The sequence below is a fragment of the Glarea lozoyensis genome, assembly GCF_000409485.1.
Source record: "Glarea lozoyensis ATCC 20868 chromosome Unknown GLAREA2, whole genome shotgun sequence".
Taxonomy (NCBI): domain Eukaryota; kingdom Fungi; phylum Ascomycota; class Leotiomycetes; order Helotiales; family Helotiaceae; genus Glarea; species Glarea lozoyensis.
The window spans coordinates 630,488-647,603 of NW_007360994.1; the positions used below are offsets into that span (position 1 = coordinate 630,488).

At 47.0% G+C, this 17,116-nt stretch overlaps 8 protein-coding genes across 8 annotated transcripts; 2 read left to right on the forward strand and 6 right to left on the reverse strand.

Annotated features, from left to right (window-relative positions):
• Positions 1–26: 26 nt before the first annotated feature.
• Positions 27–2,973, forward strand: GLAREA_03535 (Ypt/Rab-GAP of gyp1p; the record flags this gene model as incomplete). The annotated part of the gene is made up of 5 exons (XM_008083788.1): positions 27–128; positions 220–544; positions 600–1,855; positions 1,909–2,850; positions 2,905–2,973. 5 exons carry the CDS (start codon positions 27–29, stop codon positions 2,971–2,973), a joined length of 2,694 nt encoding a protein of 897 aa, XP_008081979.1.
• A 1,992-nt stretch (positions 2,974–4,965) lies between these two features.
• Positions 4,966–7,322, reverse strand: GLAREA_03536 (MFS general substrate transporter; the record flags this gene model as incomplete). The annotated part of the gene is made up of 6 exons (XM_008083789.1): positions 4,966–5,340; positions 5,390–5,988; positions 6,046–6,129; positions 6,181–6,319; positions 6,370–6,808; positions 6,862–7,322. The coding sequence occupies 6 exons, from the start codon at positions 7,320–7,322 to the stop codon at positions 4,966–4,968; spliced, it is 2,097 nt and encodes a 698-aa protein (XP_008081980.1).
• A 902-nt stretch (positions 7,323–8,224) lies between these two features.
• Positions 8,225–8,542, reverse strand: GLAREA_03537 (uncharacterized protein; the record flags this gene model as incomplete). The annotated part of the gene is made up of 1 exon (XM_008083790.1): positions 8,225–8,542. The coding sequence occupies one exon, from the start codon at positions 8,540–8,542 to the stop codon at positions 8,225–8,227; it is 318 nt and encodes a 105-aa protein (XP_008081981.1).
• A 284-nt stretch (positions 8,543–8,826) lies between these two features.
• On the reverse strand, positions 8,827–9,423 carry GLAREA_03538 (uncharacterized protein; the record flags this gene model as incomplete). Its single annotated transcript, XM_008083791.1, has 1 exon — positions 8,827–9,423. One exon carries the CDS (start codon positions 9,421–9,423, stop codon positions 8,827–8,829), a length of 597 nt encoding a protein of 198 aa, XP_008081982.1.
• A 2,096-nt stretch (positions 9,424–11,519) lies between these two features.
• Positions 11,520–11,822, forward strand: GLAREA_03539 (uncharacterized protein; the record flags this gene model as incomplete). Its single annotated transcript, XM_008083792.1, has 1 exon — positions 11,520–11,822. One exon carries the CDS (start codon positions 11,520–11,522, stop codon positions 11,820–11,822), a length of 303 nt encoding a protein of 100 aa, XP_008081983.1.
• Positions 11,823–12,392: 570 nt separating this feature from the next.
• GLAREA_03540 (uncharacterized protein) lies at positions 12,393–13,307 on the reverse strand (the record flags this gene model as incomplete). The annotated part of the gene is made up of 1 exon (XM_008083793.1): positions 12,393–13,307. The coding sequence occupies one exon, from the start codon at positions 13,305–13,307 to the stop codon at positions 12,393–12,395; it is 915 nt and encodes a 304-aa protein (XP_008081984.1).
• Positions 13,308–13,706: 399 nt separating this feature from the next.
• GLAREA_03541 (40S ribosomal protein S8) lies at positions 13,707–14,439 on the reverse strand (the record flags this gene model as incomplete). Its single annotated transcript, XM_008083794.1, has 2 exons — positions 13,707–14,254; positions 14,322–14,439. 2 exons carry the CDS (start codon positions 14,437–14,439, stop codon positions 13,707–13,709), a joined length of 666 nt encoding a protein of 221 aa, XP_008081985.1.
• Positions 14,440–15,152: 713 nt separating this feature from the next.
• On the reverse strand, positions 15,153–16,845 carry GLAREA_03542 (S-adenosyl-L-methionine-dependent methyltransferase; the record flags this gene model as incomplete). The annotated part of the gene is made up of 5 exons (XM_008083795.1): positions 15,153–15,315; positions 15,396–15,745; positions 15,791–16,182; positions 16,259–16,388; positions 16,597–16,845. 5 exons carry the CDS (start codon positions 16,843–16,845, stop codon positions 15,153–15,155), a joined length of 1,284 nt encoding a protein of 427 aa, XP_008081986.1.
• Between the last annotated feature and the right edge of the window lie 271 nt (positions 16,846–17,116).

The following is a 17,116-nucleotide window of genomic DNA, read 5'->3' on the forward strand; positions in this document are numbered from 1 at the left end:
TGGCTCGATTCGATACCAACGCGAGCATGGCGGAACACGAATCTAAAGAACACACCCAGTCCGACGTGCATACGGACAAGAGAGACTCGAGTGTTGCTGCGTCGTTGTCTGATAGGGACGATGTAAGTGTAAGTACTATGCGGCGTCGCAAGCTGGCTGTTTGCACCGTCTGTATTCCGGTACCACCAGCCGTTTGACTAATATGGGCTTGTACTGTAGGACACATTCGAGGATGCCAATGACACCGCAGCTATTGAATCGGCACAAATGGCAACGGTAGTGAGAACACGCTCACTGACGAGACGGCGGTCTTCCTCTGGTGAGAGCGCCAAAAGAGACGACTCCCCCGAACATCCTTCCGTCCCAGATATTCCTGATACTCCTGCAACGGAAACGAACGAATCAGTCACAGGGAGTCATGATGATGCACCTCCAAAATCCCCTCTTCTTACCTCGCACCGTCTCTCAAATGCATCCCTAGACAATGTTAGTCTTGACGAAGAAGGAACCACAGAGAAAGCCGAGAGTGTACCGGCAACAAAGGGTATATCAAACTTGTAGCATTAGAGATCCTCTCAGCTAACGGGAATGCAAAGCAGAAGCAAAGTCACCACCCCCTAGTTTACCGGCGAGAGCACCCAAACCTGGTCTCCAAGGCTTATCGGGGGCGTTGCCATCTGTTCCTTGGGCGCCTCCTCCGCCAGCACCTCCAGCACAAGCATCCTTACCGCCTCCACCACCGCCGTCGAGAAAGCTGACAAGCCCTTTCGCATGGCTATCAAGAAATACAACATCCAACAAGGAAACCGTTGCCTCTCCGCCATTGCCCTCCCCTAACACCGAGCGGCGTAATACTGCCTCATCGATTGCAACCATCGGAAGCAACCCCGAAATGATGTTGAGCAAGCTCGAAGAGGGCCAAGAGCGAGATGGCGTGAATGGGAACCAGAAGCCGGCAAGAAACAGCCTGCGAGACAGATTCAAGCTGTTACGAATGCGGGAGGAAGCTGGCATTACCAGTCTCGGAGACGATGAGAAAGGAGGACCTTCCTTGAGTTTGTCAAGCCCGGGAGTTCGAGTAGACGAAAGAGAATTGTCACTTGCAGCAAGTTCCCCCCGGTCGCCGCATGCATCAACCCCCAATATTGCTACGGTCAATCCAGCTTTGGCACCCGGCACCGCATCTGGGGTGTCCGCTGGCCCTTCAGCGATGGGTGATCCTTCGGCGCCTGTCGACTGGGACTTGTGGCAATCGGTGGTATATGAAGGTCCAGCTGCAGTTGCCCGAACGAGCGCAGAGGAGTTGAATCGAGCCATTGCAACAGGGATTCCAAATGCTATACGAGGTGTGGTGTGGCAAGTGCTAGCACAGAGCAAGAGTGAGGACTTGGAAAGTGTCTACCGAGACTTGCTCATCCGTGGCACTGATAAGGAGAAGGATAGAATGAGCTCGTCGAGTGGAGTAGCAAGCATGATTCATAGCTCCAGCTCAGTAAATGGCGAGGTCGCCTCGTCGGCCTCGTCTATTCATTCAGATCATTCAACGCCTGCACAAGTACATCTTAACGGGCTCAGATCGCCCACACCACCAAAAGACGCAGATGCCTTGGCTAAGGCTCAAGCAGCTTCAATTGCACAAAGGAAGAAGAAGGCCAAAGAAGATGCCGCTGCGCTAGCAAAACTTGAAAAGACCATTCGAAGGGATCTTGGCGCCAGAACCAGCTATTCAAAATTTGCAGCCAGTGCAGGGCTACAGGAAGGCCTTTTTGGTGTATGCAAGGCGTACGCACTTTTTGATGAGGGTGTGGGATATGCGCAGGGTATGAACTTCTTGGCCATGCCTTTGCTTTTTAACGTAAGTTACGCTCCTAAATCCTGAGATCCTGAATCTTGGCTAATTATGTAAAGATGCCCGAAGAAGAAGCGTTCTGTTTGCTAGTCAGATTGATGAACAAGTACCACTTGAGAGATTTATTCATTCAAGATATGCCAGGCTTGCATATGCATCTATACCAATTTGAGCGATTACTGGAAGACTTTGAACCAGCGTTGTACTGCCATCTGCAGCGACGCCAAGTAACGCCACATTTATACGCCACACAGTGGTTCCTTACCCTTTTCGCATATCGATTTCCCCTTCAGCTTGTGCTTCGAATCTATGATTTAATTCTCAGCGAAGGCTTAGCAGCTATTCTGAAGTTCGGTATTGTCCTGATGCAGAAAAATGCTGCAGCTTTGCTTGCCATGAATGACATGGTAGCGTTGACTACACATCTTAAGGATAGATTGTTCGACGTTTATATCGACCAAGCGCCGTCGGCCGGATCCATACTTGAGTCTGGTTTCTTTGGAAATTCCGGTGCCAGCATTGACAAGGAAGTTTATCGTGCCGACCAGCTGATTCAAGATGCTTGTGCAGTCAAAATTACCCCCGAGGTACTCAAAACTTACACCTTGGAATGGGAAGAAAAGACACGACTAGAGAAGGAACGTGAAGCGGAGCTTGAGACTTTGAAGTCAACCAATCAGGCGCTTTCACTCAAGGTCAGGCGTTTAGAAGAACGAGTCCAAGAGCATGACACGGAACATGCAGCTCTAGCTACCGATCTTGTAAGGACCAAAGTCGAAAACGAAGAGCTCAAAGACAAGAACGAGTCACTTCAGGTGCAAGTTCGAGAGCTTCGAATTGTTGTTGAAAAACAGCCCGAAGAGGTAGAACAACGATTGAAAAGTGAGATGGATCGGTTGTTGCAATCCAACAAAGAGGTGCACGAAGAGAACACCAGGCTCGAGGAAGAGATGAGCGAGATGGAGAAGAATCTTGTGGAAACCAAGATGATGTATGCCGAGGTAAGTCATCAACATTCTCTTAATATACCCTACAGCTTGCTCACAGTCCCATAGATCAATTCCCAATACGAAACTCTAAATCAAAAATGGACGGATGTTCGGAAAGCGCTTAACGAAGTTTAAATTCTCCATATCGTCGTTTGTTACCAACAACACAACTCTCGACTTGTATAAATCATCCATTCCCTTCCTGTTTTATTCTCGCGGTCCAAGCATCTCCTCAACCACGATTTGGCTTAGCGATACATGCATACTTACGACGAACCAAGTTTTCAGAAAAAAAGAGATATCCAACGTTTGTGTTTTTTTGTTATTTTGGTGTTTTCCCCCTCTCGTTCGTTCTTTTTCCTCTTGGACGCAACGGATGGCATGGGCATAATCCTCTCTGGAGCGCGGGTCGATTACTTTGTATGGGGTGTTATGATCAGTGTTTATTCGAGCTAGATGAATAGGGACAGTGAATCACTTGCATGTCTTATGGCGCTAGAAGGAAGGGCGATCGTTGTATATAGTGATAGTGATGCTTTGGTGTGAGGGGAGGTGAGGCGCTGGGTGCGGCCTGTACGGGGGTGTGGGAATGATACTTGCCTGAACTTGAAGGATTGTGTGTTTTGTGCGTTTATTGTGAAAGTGATTTTATTGTACAATCGATTGATGTCGTGAGCTCGCTTCGATCACGATTGCTATTTATTTCAACCTTGAATCTCGTAGACTGGGTCTACAAGCATGCTTTATTGATATCGTCACAAAGAGGCAGGAGATGTTTTGATTTTAGTATCTGAATACGTCGTTTCCACGTCAAAATCGAATATACCTCGTCTGAACTAATACTAATAAAATCCGTGGAACTATGGTCTATAACTCTGCTTAAATAAAGTGGATACCGGATGGCGAGGCTTGTGTTGGTGATTAGAATTTATCTCTCGATTGGATCCTTAGGGGCATTTTTTGGGTCGTGATGAGTTATTGGAAAGATTGGGGGCAAGGGGAAAGGGGGGTGCATGGAATTGATGGGTTGATTGAGTAATTTTATCTTGGTTGGCGGATGATGATGAGTAGAGGATTTGGAATTGAAAGGGTGTTAGATAATTCAAACAATGTGATAGGGAAATGGAGTTTAAATTCACTGGGGATTGGAGTTAGGTACGTGATGAAGTTTGGGGTGTTGATGGAAATTGTTTTTTACGCTGAGGTTAGTGGTGAGTTATCTATTTAAATTGAAGAAGCGTTGAGAGAAACTAGTGGCCCCTCATTACGCCTTTAAAATTTATAATATAAGGCTTTACTTAAATCAGCCGTGTACTACATATCTCTCCTCTACATCCGTTTATTGGTATTTAATCACTATATTCATCCTCAACTACCTCACAACTTCCTCAAAAAAAAGTTAAGCTAAACTAACTAGTAACGCAAACTACGTAATCACAATTCTCGGATTTCACTTTATATATCAGATCCCACAATAATAAACACACCTTCGTCATTTACCACTAAACAAACCCCTGTTCAACGATACAACCCTCAAAAAGATCAACCACCAAACGTCTGAATCCTATATACCACAACCTCCCCTTTCTCAAGACATTAATTCCTCCCCCTCTCATCTTACGCCTACGTTCCAAATTTTCTTGATCATAGTGCTTCGTGGTAGATTATATAGTCTTTTTAAGCATGTTATAGTGTAATTGACTTTGAATTTCAAGATCGTGGGTGTAAGGGTATTTTCTGTGATCATGTTGTTTTTGGGAGATTTTATGGCTTTGAGAAATGTAGAGTGTGAAAGTCGTCATCAAATGAATCTAAATCCGCAATTGTGAATAGAAATTAGACTGAGTCTCTTACTTGAATTGTAAGTTCTCTCGATAGGGTTATAAATGGGTGAATGGATATCTGTTCCCCGGAGTCGTAATCTTAAATCTCTGAGTAATGTAACTTCTGAAATTGTAAATGTTACAGAAATTATCACTGGGCTAATAATTGTTCAATGTTCTGTGAATCTGTAATGACAGAAATATTGGTCAAAAGGGGTATTACAATTTTTATACAGAGTTATCCAACAATAAAACCCAAGCAGTTCATGAAATCACCCAAACGTCATCCAACCCCAATAAAAATTCAAACCTCATCATCCTTCCCCTCCGCCTCTCTCCTTTCCACACCCTCAGAACCACCACCCTCCTCACCCACACCCGCCCACCGACTCCGTCCCCTCAACCTCTCCCCAAACCTCCCCAACAAAAACGGAATCGGAACCATCAAACACGCCAACCCCGCCAACAAACTACTCGCCCCCTGATTCCCCAACCGCCCGTACATCTGTCTCCCAAACAGCGGAAAACCCGCACCGGCAATATTGCGTATAAGTCCTATGCCCGCGAGTGCCGAGGCGGAGAAGGTGTGATACGAATCTTCGGTGTATGTGTAGGTCATCAAGATGAGCGTGTAGAAGGACCAGCCCCAGAGAGCGGATGCCAGGATGGGTACGATGAACTGCGGTGTGAATTAGCTTTCGTGGTTTAGGGAGAGGGAGGTGACGTACGTGGATGAAACTGTAACTTGTCCATGCGAACCAGAAGAGACTTATTGGAAATGTTATACCCGCTACTTTACCTAGCATAACCCGGTCTTCGGGGTTGGGTTTGCGGTTGCTTCGTTTTAGCTTTCGCTGGTAGTATGGTTCTTGGAATATTGCTGTGGTGATGGGACCGAGTGTGATGCCTACGCATATACCGAGGAAACATAATCCTGTGTCTATAGTTCCGAAACCGTGGCCTTGTGCGCCGAAGACGATGACGAATGCGCTGTTGAAGAGGAACGAGAGACCGTAGAGGTAGCCATTGTAGAGAGCACAGAATTGAACGATGGGTTCGGTGAAGAGGAATGTGAAAGGTCGTTTTAGAGCCTTTTGGTAGAGGTTTCCGGCTGCGAGTTTGATTCGTTGGGGGATTGGTTGTTTGGAAGTCTGACGATGGTGTTTGTGTAGACGTGAGAGGATGATGCTGTGTCTGGTCTCGCGGAGGACGAGGATCATGATGAGCCAGAAACCACCGGAGATTCCGAGGAGAGCCCAGAAGACGGAGCGGAGGCCTTTTGTGGCTGCGATGAAGGAGAAGAGGAAGTAGCCGGACGGAGAACCAACTGCGAGGGAGGGCAATCAGCACAAATAATCATATGCCGAAGTGTTGATGTACGTACCTGTCGCAGCCCATAGAAATACTGACATAGCAGGCCCTGTCTCCGTCGAAGTAAAGAGATCTGCAATGGTTCCCCCAAAGTTTGCTTTCCCATGTGTTAGCTGACATATTCTTGGCTTCCAACTTGGAGACTTACCAATTGTAACAGCAGAAAATAAACCAGCAAAGAATCTTAAAACAAGAAAACCGCCTAGGTTCTGCACCAATGCAGTACCAAGTATCAAGCAAAGGAACACACCATAAGAAATGATGTAAATAGGACTTCGTCCAAAATACTGCATCCAGGTGTCAGTCAAAGTTCCTGCGACTTCGATACTCGACATACCTCAGACAATGGCGCCAATGTCATAGGACCGAGTGCCAATCCAAGGACGTAGAGACTCAATCCCAACGTCCCGACTTCAGCACCGACACCAAATATTTGTTCCATCTCGGTCTCCGCGGGAGAATATCCAGAAGCACCCCATGAAACCGTGAGATCTACCAATGTAATTGCGATGATGATGCTCCATTTCCGCCATGCTGGCCAATTTCGTGGGTTCGCAGGGTCGCCGGATGCAAATGACAGTTCGGGTTCGGAATCGTTGGTTGGGGTTGGTGAGAGGGGGAATCGAGGAGGGGAGTCGGGAGGGGGAGATGCGTGGTCTTGTCGTGAGGATGGGCGGGTTAGAATTGGATGGCTGAGAGACAATTGTTGATTGTGTCTGACTTCCATGGCTCTTAATCTCCTTCTGGTGCGTTCTCGGCTTCGTCGTTGGCTTCGTCTTTGGCTTGTAAGGCCTCGACTTTATCAGCAACACGGGGAAAGACCCAATACAGGATAAACATAAAAAGAAAATCAAACTCCGTGTCTGAAAGTGGAATATGAACGCGAATAAAACTGTCAACGTTCAAAAGCGAAGACTTCAAGATGAGTCGTAGGCGGATTATGTGGAGGAGCACGTCGTAGATCTCAAGGTTGAACCACCATAAGCGCCACCAGAGTAAATCTATTGCAAAGACCATCATGCCGAGCTCCTCCCAAAAGTCACCGAACTCTGGCATGTCGTTGACTTCATCCCAGAGAGCCTCCACATCCAAATTGTTCGCGCGCTGAAACCAGCGTCCAGCCTCTACGACTTCTCTCGTATACCAGAGAATGTATGTGAGGCCGAGCAGTATGAATATGAAATTGCATTGGTATCGAGAGTGAAGAAGCTGCTCTTTCGGGATTGGTAGCGGAGCGATGTCCTCCATCGTCATTGCCTCCCGGGTTATATTCTCCACCGTGAAATCCATCGTTGGCGTGCACTGGTTCTATCGAAGCGGCACTTGTATGCAGATCAGTGAGAAGTTGCTGCGGTATCCTTGCGAGCGACGGGGAATTGAAGAATGGCAGGCACGGGGAACGTACAATATCTCCCCGTGTGGCCACTAAGTGTTTAGGGGGGAGACTAAATCTCGCTTAACTTTTTGAGGGTCATAATACCTGCCGTACAACCTCCCCCTCACGTGGCCCTCCTTCCTCTCTGCCAAAGAAATGGAAATAATCTCGCAAAGGGACGATAGAAATTATCATACGCCCCCATACGGCGGTTGGAGGAATAATTGGATCGCCGATATCTCTTAACCACATGTAAGTATTCCAATAATCCCATTCATCCAAACCCCAAGCGTGCCATTCGTCCATACCCCAATTATTCCAGTTGAGGTTCCAGTCGTCACCCCACCTGCGACCGCGTCGGACTCTTGCTTCTTCGAATGTTTGTCTTCATTCCGCCCAAGAAGGTATGGCAACGTTGTGGATTTTGTTGTACTCGCACAATGGTTTGTGCACGTAAAACTCCAAGAAGCAGGACATAATAAAGTAAAGCAAGAATTAAAGTGGGTACTTCTGGTAGAATGGCCTGGCTGGAATGGATTTCACTGCTTGGATAGTGAATTTGAAGGAGTTGTAGATTGCATCTATAAATTTATCAGAAGAATTGAAAGTATCCGACAAGGTGGTGAGGATGTATTGAGCAGTCTTTGTGATAAGAGACATAGTGTAAATGGTAGGTGATATTCAGGTTGAAACGGTAGTTGTATACAGATCGGTGAAGTGTAGCTGCGGTATCCCTACAAGTAAAGGAGATTGACTCGCAGGTACGAGCGACGTATAATATATCCCCCATGTGGCCCCTAAACCTATAGGGGGAAGACTAAAAAGCTCGCTTAGGGTTAAGGGTCACCACATCTGCAACACCCACACGTGCTCCTCTCCTTCCAAAGAAATGAAAGTAATCTCGCAATGGGTTGACGGTATAAACCATGCCTTTTCTTGCCGAAGGAATGTTGTCGCTGCAACCCGGATTTATCAAACCTACAATCAGACCCAATCTGTGCCCATTTTCCCGGTCCCAATCGTCCCAATCATCCCAATCGTCCTCATCCATCCAGTCAATATCGTCACCCCACATCCTCCCGCGTAGGACTCTCTCTTCCTCGATTGCCTGTCTCCATACATGATAGTAAACCATCCTATTATTTCCTTCATCGTCCTTGTATATCACTGTATTGCAGTATAACTTCAACGCCTCTCTGCAGCGGTGAAGAAACGTGCAGGTTGCTTGCCAAATGGCCGTAGATTTTATGATGTCCATCGTAAAACTGAAGAAGTCGTAGAATGCTTCAATACAGAGTTCGGGAAGAATGAAGGTGTCAGTCGAGGTGGTGGAAAGGTTTTGAGCAGACCGATGGCATGAAGGACTCAAGATATATCCCGGTGAAGCCTCTAAATCTTTAGGGGGGACTAAGGTCTCGCTTAGAATTTGAGGGTCATAATACCCACAACTTTCCTCCTTCCAAAGAAATGGAAATAATCTCGTAACGGGTTACTCGTATATATCAAACCCTTTCGTCTCAAAGCCCACGAAACATTCGGTTCTTCGCCCGGCTTCCACATGCCAAAATTCCAATAATCCCATTCATCCAGCCCCCAGTCGTTCCAGTTCCAGTCCCACTCGTCACCCCATCTGCGTGTGCGTAACATTCTCTCTTGTGCCTTGCGAAACTCTCTGATAATCAACTGTGCAATCACAACCCAAAAGAGTTCTTGTGTAATGTAGATCCAAATGGATATGTCGTACCCTATGATGTCAATTATGAAAACTACTAGTGACAGCACTGCCACGGCACCCATATGTAAATTAAACTTGTGGAGAAGCATCTCGCGATTTCTGCAGTTATTGTACGTCGCTGCATCGATGCAGAGCTTTGAGAACTTGCGCATATGGAGCCATATTGTTGTAGATTTCGTTGTTTCGATGGTATAGTTGTAGAGAGCTTCGATGAATCTCGTTGGAGAAATGAAAAGGTAAGTGATAGAACGGCTTTGAGCGAACTCTTTAGTGGACGACATCGTGGTTATAGTCAGCGATATTTTGTTCGAAATCGTATTTGTCCAGATGCGCAGAATGTGGTAATCAATTGATCCTTGTGAGAACAGAATGTATAATTTGGTTTTGGCAGATCTGGAAACTGTGGTTCTGAAGATGGCAGGTTTGAATTGCTTGCATTAGTAGCCCACGATAATATAGGAGAGGTTTGGTCGCCGGTGGCTCGCTTAATTTTAGGGGGGGAACGAAAGTGAGGCCGAGACGGTGATCTGACGTCAGAAGACTGTCGACGGGCAGTGGAAAGAAGTATTGAGTGAAAATTAATTGACAGAACATCGCATTTTTCGTAGACCACTTTCATTGTATAATAATAATACGAGAATAGGATAAGCAATGTCTCGCCGGCGAGCCTACAGAGGTTCATCGAAGCAATTATACCAGCAGCACAAGAAATCCTCCCCACTGCACTACAAAAACAAGCAATACGACAGACTCGAAGAGCCCTTTAGACCCTCGGAAGGAGAATGCAAAGAAAAAAATTGGTGATGGTCTGTTGCACATTTCCTCAAGTTACAAAAAAGATATTGGGATACGTCAAGGAAGGCTAAACATTGTCAGACTTCACATGTCGAAGCCGAGCGTTTATTGGAAGAGTTAGATCACTCTTCATGGCCGGAGACTAGCTAGCAATTGCTGTTCTGTTTGTGCAGAGATTGTGACGGTGGAAAGACAGAGAAAATCCACAGGAAAAGAATCCGGTTGGCCGCAGAGACGTAATGATTGTATAGGGCGACGAGAGATTTATGCATGTGAACATTAGCGGATATGAGATACCAACTTATTAAATTTCATTGACAAGCAACTTGGTTCATCAAGTTCGTAATACGTCGTAGACAGAGGTAGACATCTAAAAATGGTATTTCTATCCTTAATAAGTCAATTATCTACAGGTTACTTTCCGCATCTAGTTTCTTCTATAGACATTACGATCCACCCTCAGTTCTGTGCCCGTGTAAAGACATGCATAGTATTTCAACGTCCGATCCATCTCCATGAGAACTTCATACTCGCAAGAAAACAAAAACCTTCAGGCGCGAGCGATGTCACATTTTATCTACACCGAAATCCCCTATCAGTAAGAGAAACGAAACAAGAAATTCCAAAATTCTATTGCATGAGAAATTTCGAAGGTATACATTTTCATCTTGATACCGACGGATACATTTGTTAGAGGAATCAATAACCGGCCTCCCAGGACCGGACGTTGTATGAACCATCAACTGACTAGAGCACTAATAACCTCCACCACCGTTAGTATAATATACACGCAAAAGGCATAACATCTCTTCCGAGATTCCTACAATCTTCCTTAGTAATCTATAGTACGACTAATTAAAAGAACTGATTCATCTATCCACGAGCTTTTACGAGCTAGAAAGAGAAAACGAAGAAATGTCACAGAACTTTTACTTGAGGAAGTGATTAACAACAGTAAATTTCAGTGAACTAAGAATTGAAAGAGGCAGTAGAAAGTGTCTACTTACGAGGATATACTTTTTTGGTAAAGAGAGTATCGTTTTCATATATCATTTCGCACATGAACGTTGTTTTGATATATGAAGTAGGAAGGAGAAAAGGGGCTATTAATGAGGAGGTCGGAACCGAGTGTTTTTTTTTTGGATTTGTTTGCTACTTGACTATTGAGGCATGATATTTTTAGGAAGCTATCCCGACATTTGATATATATAAATAACGATTCTGATAGCAATTAAGCCCAGGAATGATTTTTTGATACTCCTCACCCTCCAAATATTGACTGAGCGAATGTTACCCATCTTCGTCATCAACTCAGCATCCTCTCAACCCAAACTCCCACTCTTAAAGCGATCTACAAAACCCGATATGCATCATAAATAACCATATCCCCATTCCTCCCCGAGCTCGCCACCCCCACAACCTGATTCAACCAACTATACCTCGCATCCCCACACTCAAACTGCATATTCAGCCTCATCCGATACTCCTCAGGCCCATGTCTATCCTCCTCCCCCAGCCCCTCCAGCACACTCTTCTTCCCCGTTCTCGTGCCCGTCGTCCTCAAGTACACACAAACCCCATCATGCGTCATCAAATTGTACCTGGTATCCAGATGCGCGGTCTGCTGATCGCCGTCATGGTCATGAACGGTCTCCCAGTCGCCGCCGCCGGGCAGGATGGTCCCGCGGATGTGAGGGCCTTCGAAGCGCCCGCCTTTGAAGATTACGGTGCTACGGTTGCCGTGCCCGCCGTCGCCGATGTGGTGGAAGGTTTCCATTTCGCATTCGAGGTGGAACAGGAATTGGAGGGAGGGGGCGGGGAGGGTATAGTTTGGTTTAGCCCCTGTGAGAAGGTCAGGAATTGGAGTGACAAGATGGCTGGTTGATTGAGCGCGTGTTTTGGAGGAAGTTACTTACATTTGGTTTGTTTGAGGGTAGCCGCCTGAGGGGCTTTCTCAACTGTTCCTGGTTCCATATTGAGATGTCGAGTATGTGATTAGAGTCGGCAAATATCTTTGGTGTAGGCAATGCTTAGGGAACTTTGTTTAGGTTGAGTCGTAGTTGAACGTTGCCCAGTTTTTATCGTTCCCAGGTATGTATTTTTCTGTCGTTGACGTCGACCCGACATGATACCAATCCCAAAGGATTCTAGTGCCCGCAGCTGGTACGAAGGCTAACATCAACCAGTTGAGGTAGGACAAATCTCAGTTATGAGAAATGCATACCTTGACTTGGGACGTTTGTGAGTCCTGAGGTCTATAAAGCTGGACATAAACGACTTCTTTGGCCAAGAGTCGAATCGCAAAGCCGCAAATTAAAATCGACGTTCCAGTGATGTGGAACTTGAAGGTTCCCACAAGGAAATTTCCCTTCCAAAAATCCTCTAGAAGCAAGCTTTCGGCGACTCTTTTCCCTAGGAGGCTTTCGTGATGGAAATCAGATCCCGAACTGGCTTCTCAACTCGTACCTGAATGCATCGTATGCACACTCTCACTACCACTTGGTTCAGTCCCAGAAACAGATGCAGAACCAACAACCGTCGCGGCAGTCGACAAACCGGGTACCTGCATATCAGTCTGCATCTCCGAGTCTTTATGTTCCATAGTCGTTGCAACATCATCCAGTTTCGCAACAGACATATCCTCCTCCCTCTCCTTCCCCTTGCCCCCAACTCCCTCTCCAAGAACCGCATCACCCATCTCGACATCCCCCTCCCCATCCGTAGTCCTCTCCGTCTCCAAACTCTCCCCATCCGGCTTATCCCTCTTCAACCGCACCCCACCCTCCTCACCACCCGACTCATCACTATAACTCGACCACGAACTCCCACTCCCACTCTCACTCTCACTCCCCCCATTAGCCAACCGAATAGTCTCCCCCAGCACCAAAAAATCCCTCTCCAGCACCTCCGCCCAATTCTGCACATTCCCCAGCTCCTTCACAACCCTCGCCCCCTCTTTAACCACCTTATCGAGTTTCTCACGCTCCTTCGCGAGTCCCTTCACGCCCGTCGCAAGCATCTTCTCCTGCTTCTCGATGACCTTCGTGTTGCCATGTAGATCCACGGCTCTGGCTTGCATTTCGTGCGTCGCGGTTTGGCCTATCGAGGTCATTTGCGCGAGGAGCGCGGTGCGGGATTCATGGATTTGGCGCTGGGTTTCGGGGGAATGGGGGAGGGAGGAGTGAGGTAGCGTAGAGGATAGCTGGGACAAGGCTCGAGATGGAGGTTTAGAGGAGGATGGCTTGGAGGATGGCGGTTTGGAAGCTATTGAGGATCGTTGGGAGGGTGGTTGTGATTGTGTTGTTGACTGTGATGGAGGACCGTTGACCAGAACTGGCCCTGACGCCGAGGGGCCTTCATTTGATGACATTGTGACGGTGGGAGTCAAACTTCAACGTTATGCGATTCCAATTTTGTTATCGATGGAATATGGCGATGTTGTTGACGGTTGAAGAGCGCTCCGGCGCAAAGGGAAGAACATGCTGGAGTGTGGAAGCTGACAGCACCTCACATTCGTGGGGTCATGCGGGGTTAAAATATGCAAGGGTGGTGGTCAATATCAGAATCAATTGCATGTGAAATCACTAATAGAAAACAGCCAACAATAATTTACAGGCTCAAGATACTGGGATGCTTTTGGTATTCTTTTGATTTTGCTCAATGCCCCTTGAAAATTCATCATGTTACGATCATATGTCGTATACTGCAACTCCGTGCCATGAATTCCAGAAGTACACGCCCCAAACCATCTCAAGCAAAACGAGTTCCTCTACTTTCTGAGTTGTCTCTGGTAGAAAGCCAACTCCTCACCCTCGAGAATGTATCCATCAACACGTCCACTCTGTCCTGGTCTTGAAGAGACAACGGCGAAAAGACGACCGGCCTCGAACTGCTTCTCCAAAGCTGGCTCAACCTTTCCTTGAGCAGCGAATCGGTCGGCGTGCTTCTTCTCAACACCCTTTGATTTCTTCTCTGGCGCTGCGACCTCCTGTCCAGCCTTTTGTTGACGCTTACGTCCGAGGTTGGCACCGTAGTGTGCCTCGTACCATTGTCTGAATGGGGCAGCATCGACTTGGACGACGGCGGATTTGGTGAGAGTGTTGGTTCGAACCAACTCGTTGTTGGAAGGATGGAAAGCGACGACGATCACGCGGACCTTGCGGGCGATACCCTCAGAACCCCATGAGAAGTTACCGGCTTCGAGACGAAGGGCACGGAATTTTCGATTACCACCACGGGTACGAACGAGATGGATTCTCTTTGTTCCGATACGGGTGTTTGACTCTTGACGTCCGGCTTCGAAAGCGCGCTTCTTCCCTGTAAAATTCTTAGTTTTTGCAGGTTGGAACACATGTCAAAGACATATGGGCTTTCTACTACGCACGGTAATAAGCACGCCTAGCACCAGAGGCACTGCGCTTGTGTCTGCTATCACGACTGATACCCATGATTGCGGTTTCTGTCGTGTTGAAGATGTTAGCTAGTGATTCTTTAGGGTTCATGGAGGGGAGTGGGCTCAGCCTCGAAAGTATCAAATTGTCCAACGACCAGAGTATTCGCAGAAGAAGATGAGCTGTGCGAATGGTAGGAGCAATGGCATGCTGATATAATTTTCGCAGAATCATAGAACCACGATATCAAGCATGATCCAGTTTATTCCATCGCAACCAGTGCAACCCAAGTATCGTCGTTCTGCCATATCTCTCTGACCGTCGGATTCGAAAATGATGCCATTCAAGACTCGTGGATGTGTGTTCGCATGTACTGACCTGATGATCTGGATTATCAACAGTGCAATCGTTGTCGTTAGTTGTCGTGGAAGATGTGTCGTGGAGTTCGCGAAATGTTAGGGAATTTTTCCAAATGTTCGTGGTGCGGATCGGACACTAGCGTTGAGACTAAACGAGATGGTCCAAGCGCAACACACCCACGAAGTACGATCGTACGCTGTGTCACGTGATATCTTCCTTGACCCTGACCACGCTGATTCTTCTGCTTCTTCCAGTCAAAAACAACAAAATCATTCGAAACAATGCTAAATCCAGCTCAAATATGTGTCGCTGTGTAGCAACATAAACTCTTCTGATACTAGCAATGCTATGCTATTTCAGATCTAAAAGCCTTAAAGAATCGCTAAATAGAGGTATCGCAAATGTCATCCTTCAATCCTTCTATTCGAGTACAAGGACTTTACTCATCTCACTTGAATCATTTCTCAACCAGTCCACTCAGCTTCAATCATCCACATTCGACTCTTCTCTGGCTTCCAAGCATTCAAAAACTTATATCTTGGATCAGCAGTCTTGAATAGCTCGGCCCAGTCGTCAAGTTCTCTCTCTCTAGCATTGACAGTCACTTGCATGACAACATCCATAGTCCTATTTACCAATTAGCCTCTCCGTTTCTCTCTCACGAGATCCAAAGACATCATGAATGGAGCTTCAAAGAGAAAACATACCTCATACTCTTCTCCTCCACCCTCCCAACACTCCCCGGCTCAGGTAGAACCCCATCATTAATCACAACTCTCGCACCCTTCCTCAGCGCCGGCGTCAGCTTTCTCAAGATCTCCACACAATACTTCTCCGAGAACCCATGAAAGATCCATCGAAAGAAATACACATCGGCAACCACAGTCTGCTCCGTGAAGAAATCATGAGTAGTAAGCTTGACACGGTCCCGAAGAGCCTCTGGAACAGTACCAATAGTCTCAGGAGTTCGCATGCCAGCTGTATCTTGCACGATGAAGTTAAGCGCAGGGAATTTCTCTGCGATGGCGAAGGAGACGAAACCTTGACTTCCACCCATCTAAAACGTCAGCAAACAGTCAAAGCCAGCATCAAAACAACTCACATCAACAACAGTAGCCCCCTCCTTCAACCCACCCCAAGGATACCCCTCAACCGTATACTCAACCCTAAACCCCTCACCCCCTCCATGCGCCGCCATCGCCAATCCATACCTCTTCGCGAGCCCCTCCTTCTGCTGCACCCAATCATACCAATTAAGCTTGGTATCCCACGCATAGTTCACACTCGTCTCATTACTCTCCTGACTATCCGGCCATTTCTTCATCGCATTCACGACGTTGGCGACTGAGATGGCGAGGTCGTCGGTCCAAAAGTTGACCCAGGCGTGCATTGGAGGGTTTTCGTTGGGGAGGAGCAGACGGGAGGTGCTGGTGTGGGCGACGTGGTTTTTGAGGGGTTCGTGGAAGATGTGGTTGGTTATTGCGTGGCGGATTACTGTGGAATATCAGCCTCTGAAATCATTTCTGTTGTCAAACTAGAAGAGATGTTGTATGTTATGGATCTCACTCACAAGGTCGTAGTTTCAACAGCGGAACCCCGACTTTCTCAGCTAATTCCTGATACGAGATAGTTCCTTCGATCGGGACAGCCTCTGCGATTTTAAATTCACAGACGACTTGTAAGCTCAGATTGTCTATACACTGTTCACAAAATTAGTATGACTCTCATCTCATCTCAGCCTCATCCTCATCCTCTTCGCTTTCTCATCTCATCCCACCTCTCACCTCTTCCATACACTCTCACGCGCTCTCATTCTCCCCCTTCTCTCATCTCTCCCCCTTTACATCCCCTCCCCCCTCCCCCCTCCCCCCTCAACCCCAAAAACGAAATCAAAGAAAAAGATCTCACATCCCAAGCCAGCCCCTTCAACCCCTCCCTCGGCCCAACAGCCAAATCCCCCAACTCCCTACTCATATCAACCAACTCCGTCCTCGCCCTCCTAACCTCCACCTCTCCCTCCCCAATATCCCACTCACTCAGTCCCTCCGCATCAAAAGTAGGTGCTTCCTTCCCTTCTCTCTCTAGGTACGCAGTGAGCACATTTGTGTTTCTGAGGATGCCTTCGGCGAGGTTTGTGAGGTGTTGTAGACTCGCCATCTTCAAACCCCTTATAACGGAATCTCGTTGCAATAAGATCGGATTTATAGATAGATCGGATCAATGTCGTGCGACGAAACTAGATCGTATCACAGCCAACATAAATACCAACTTAGGCTATATACGCAGTAAACAGAAGCAAGACAAAAGTGGGGTAAAACGAATTCATTGCTTGGTGAAAGGTGAAGAAATATCATCCAATCAATGAGTGATGAAAAGAAGCAAATATTTGAATGCGGGGCGGGAGCCGCCGGATGCGTTGAACGCCATG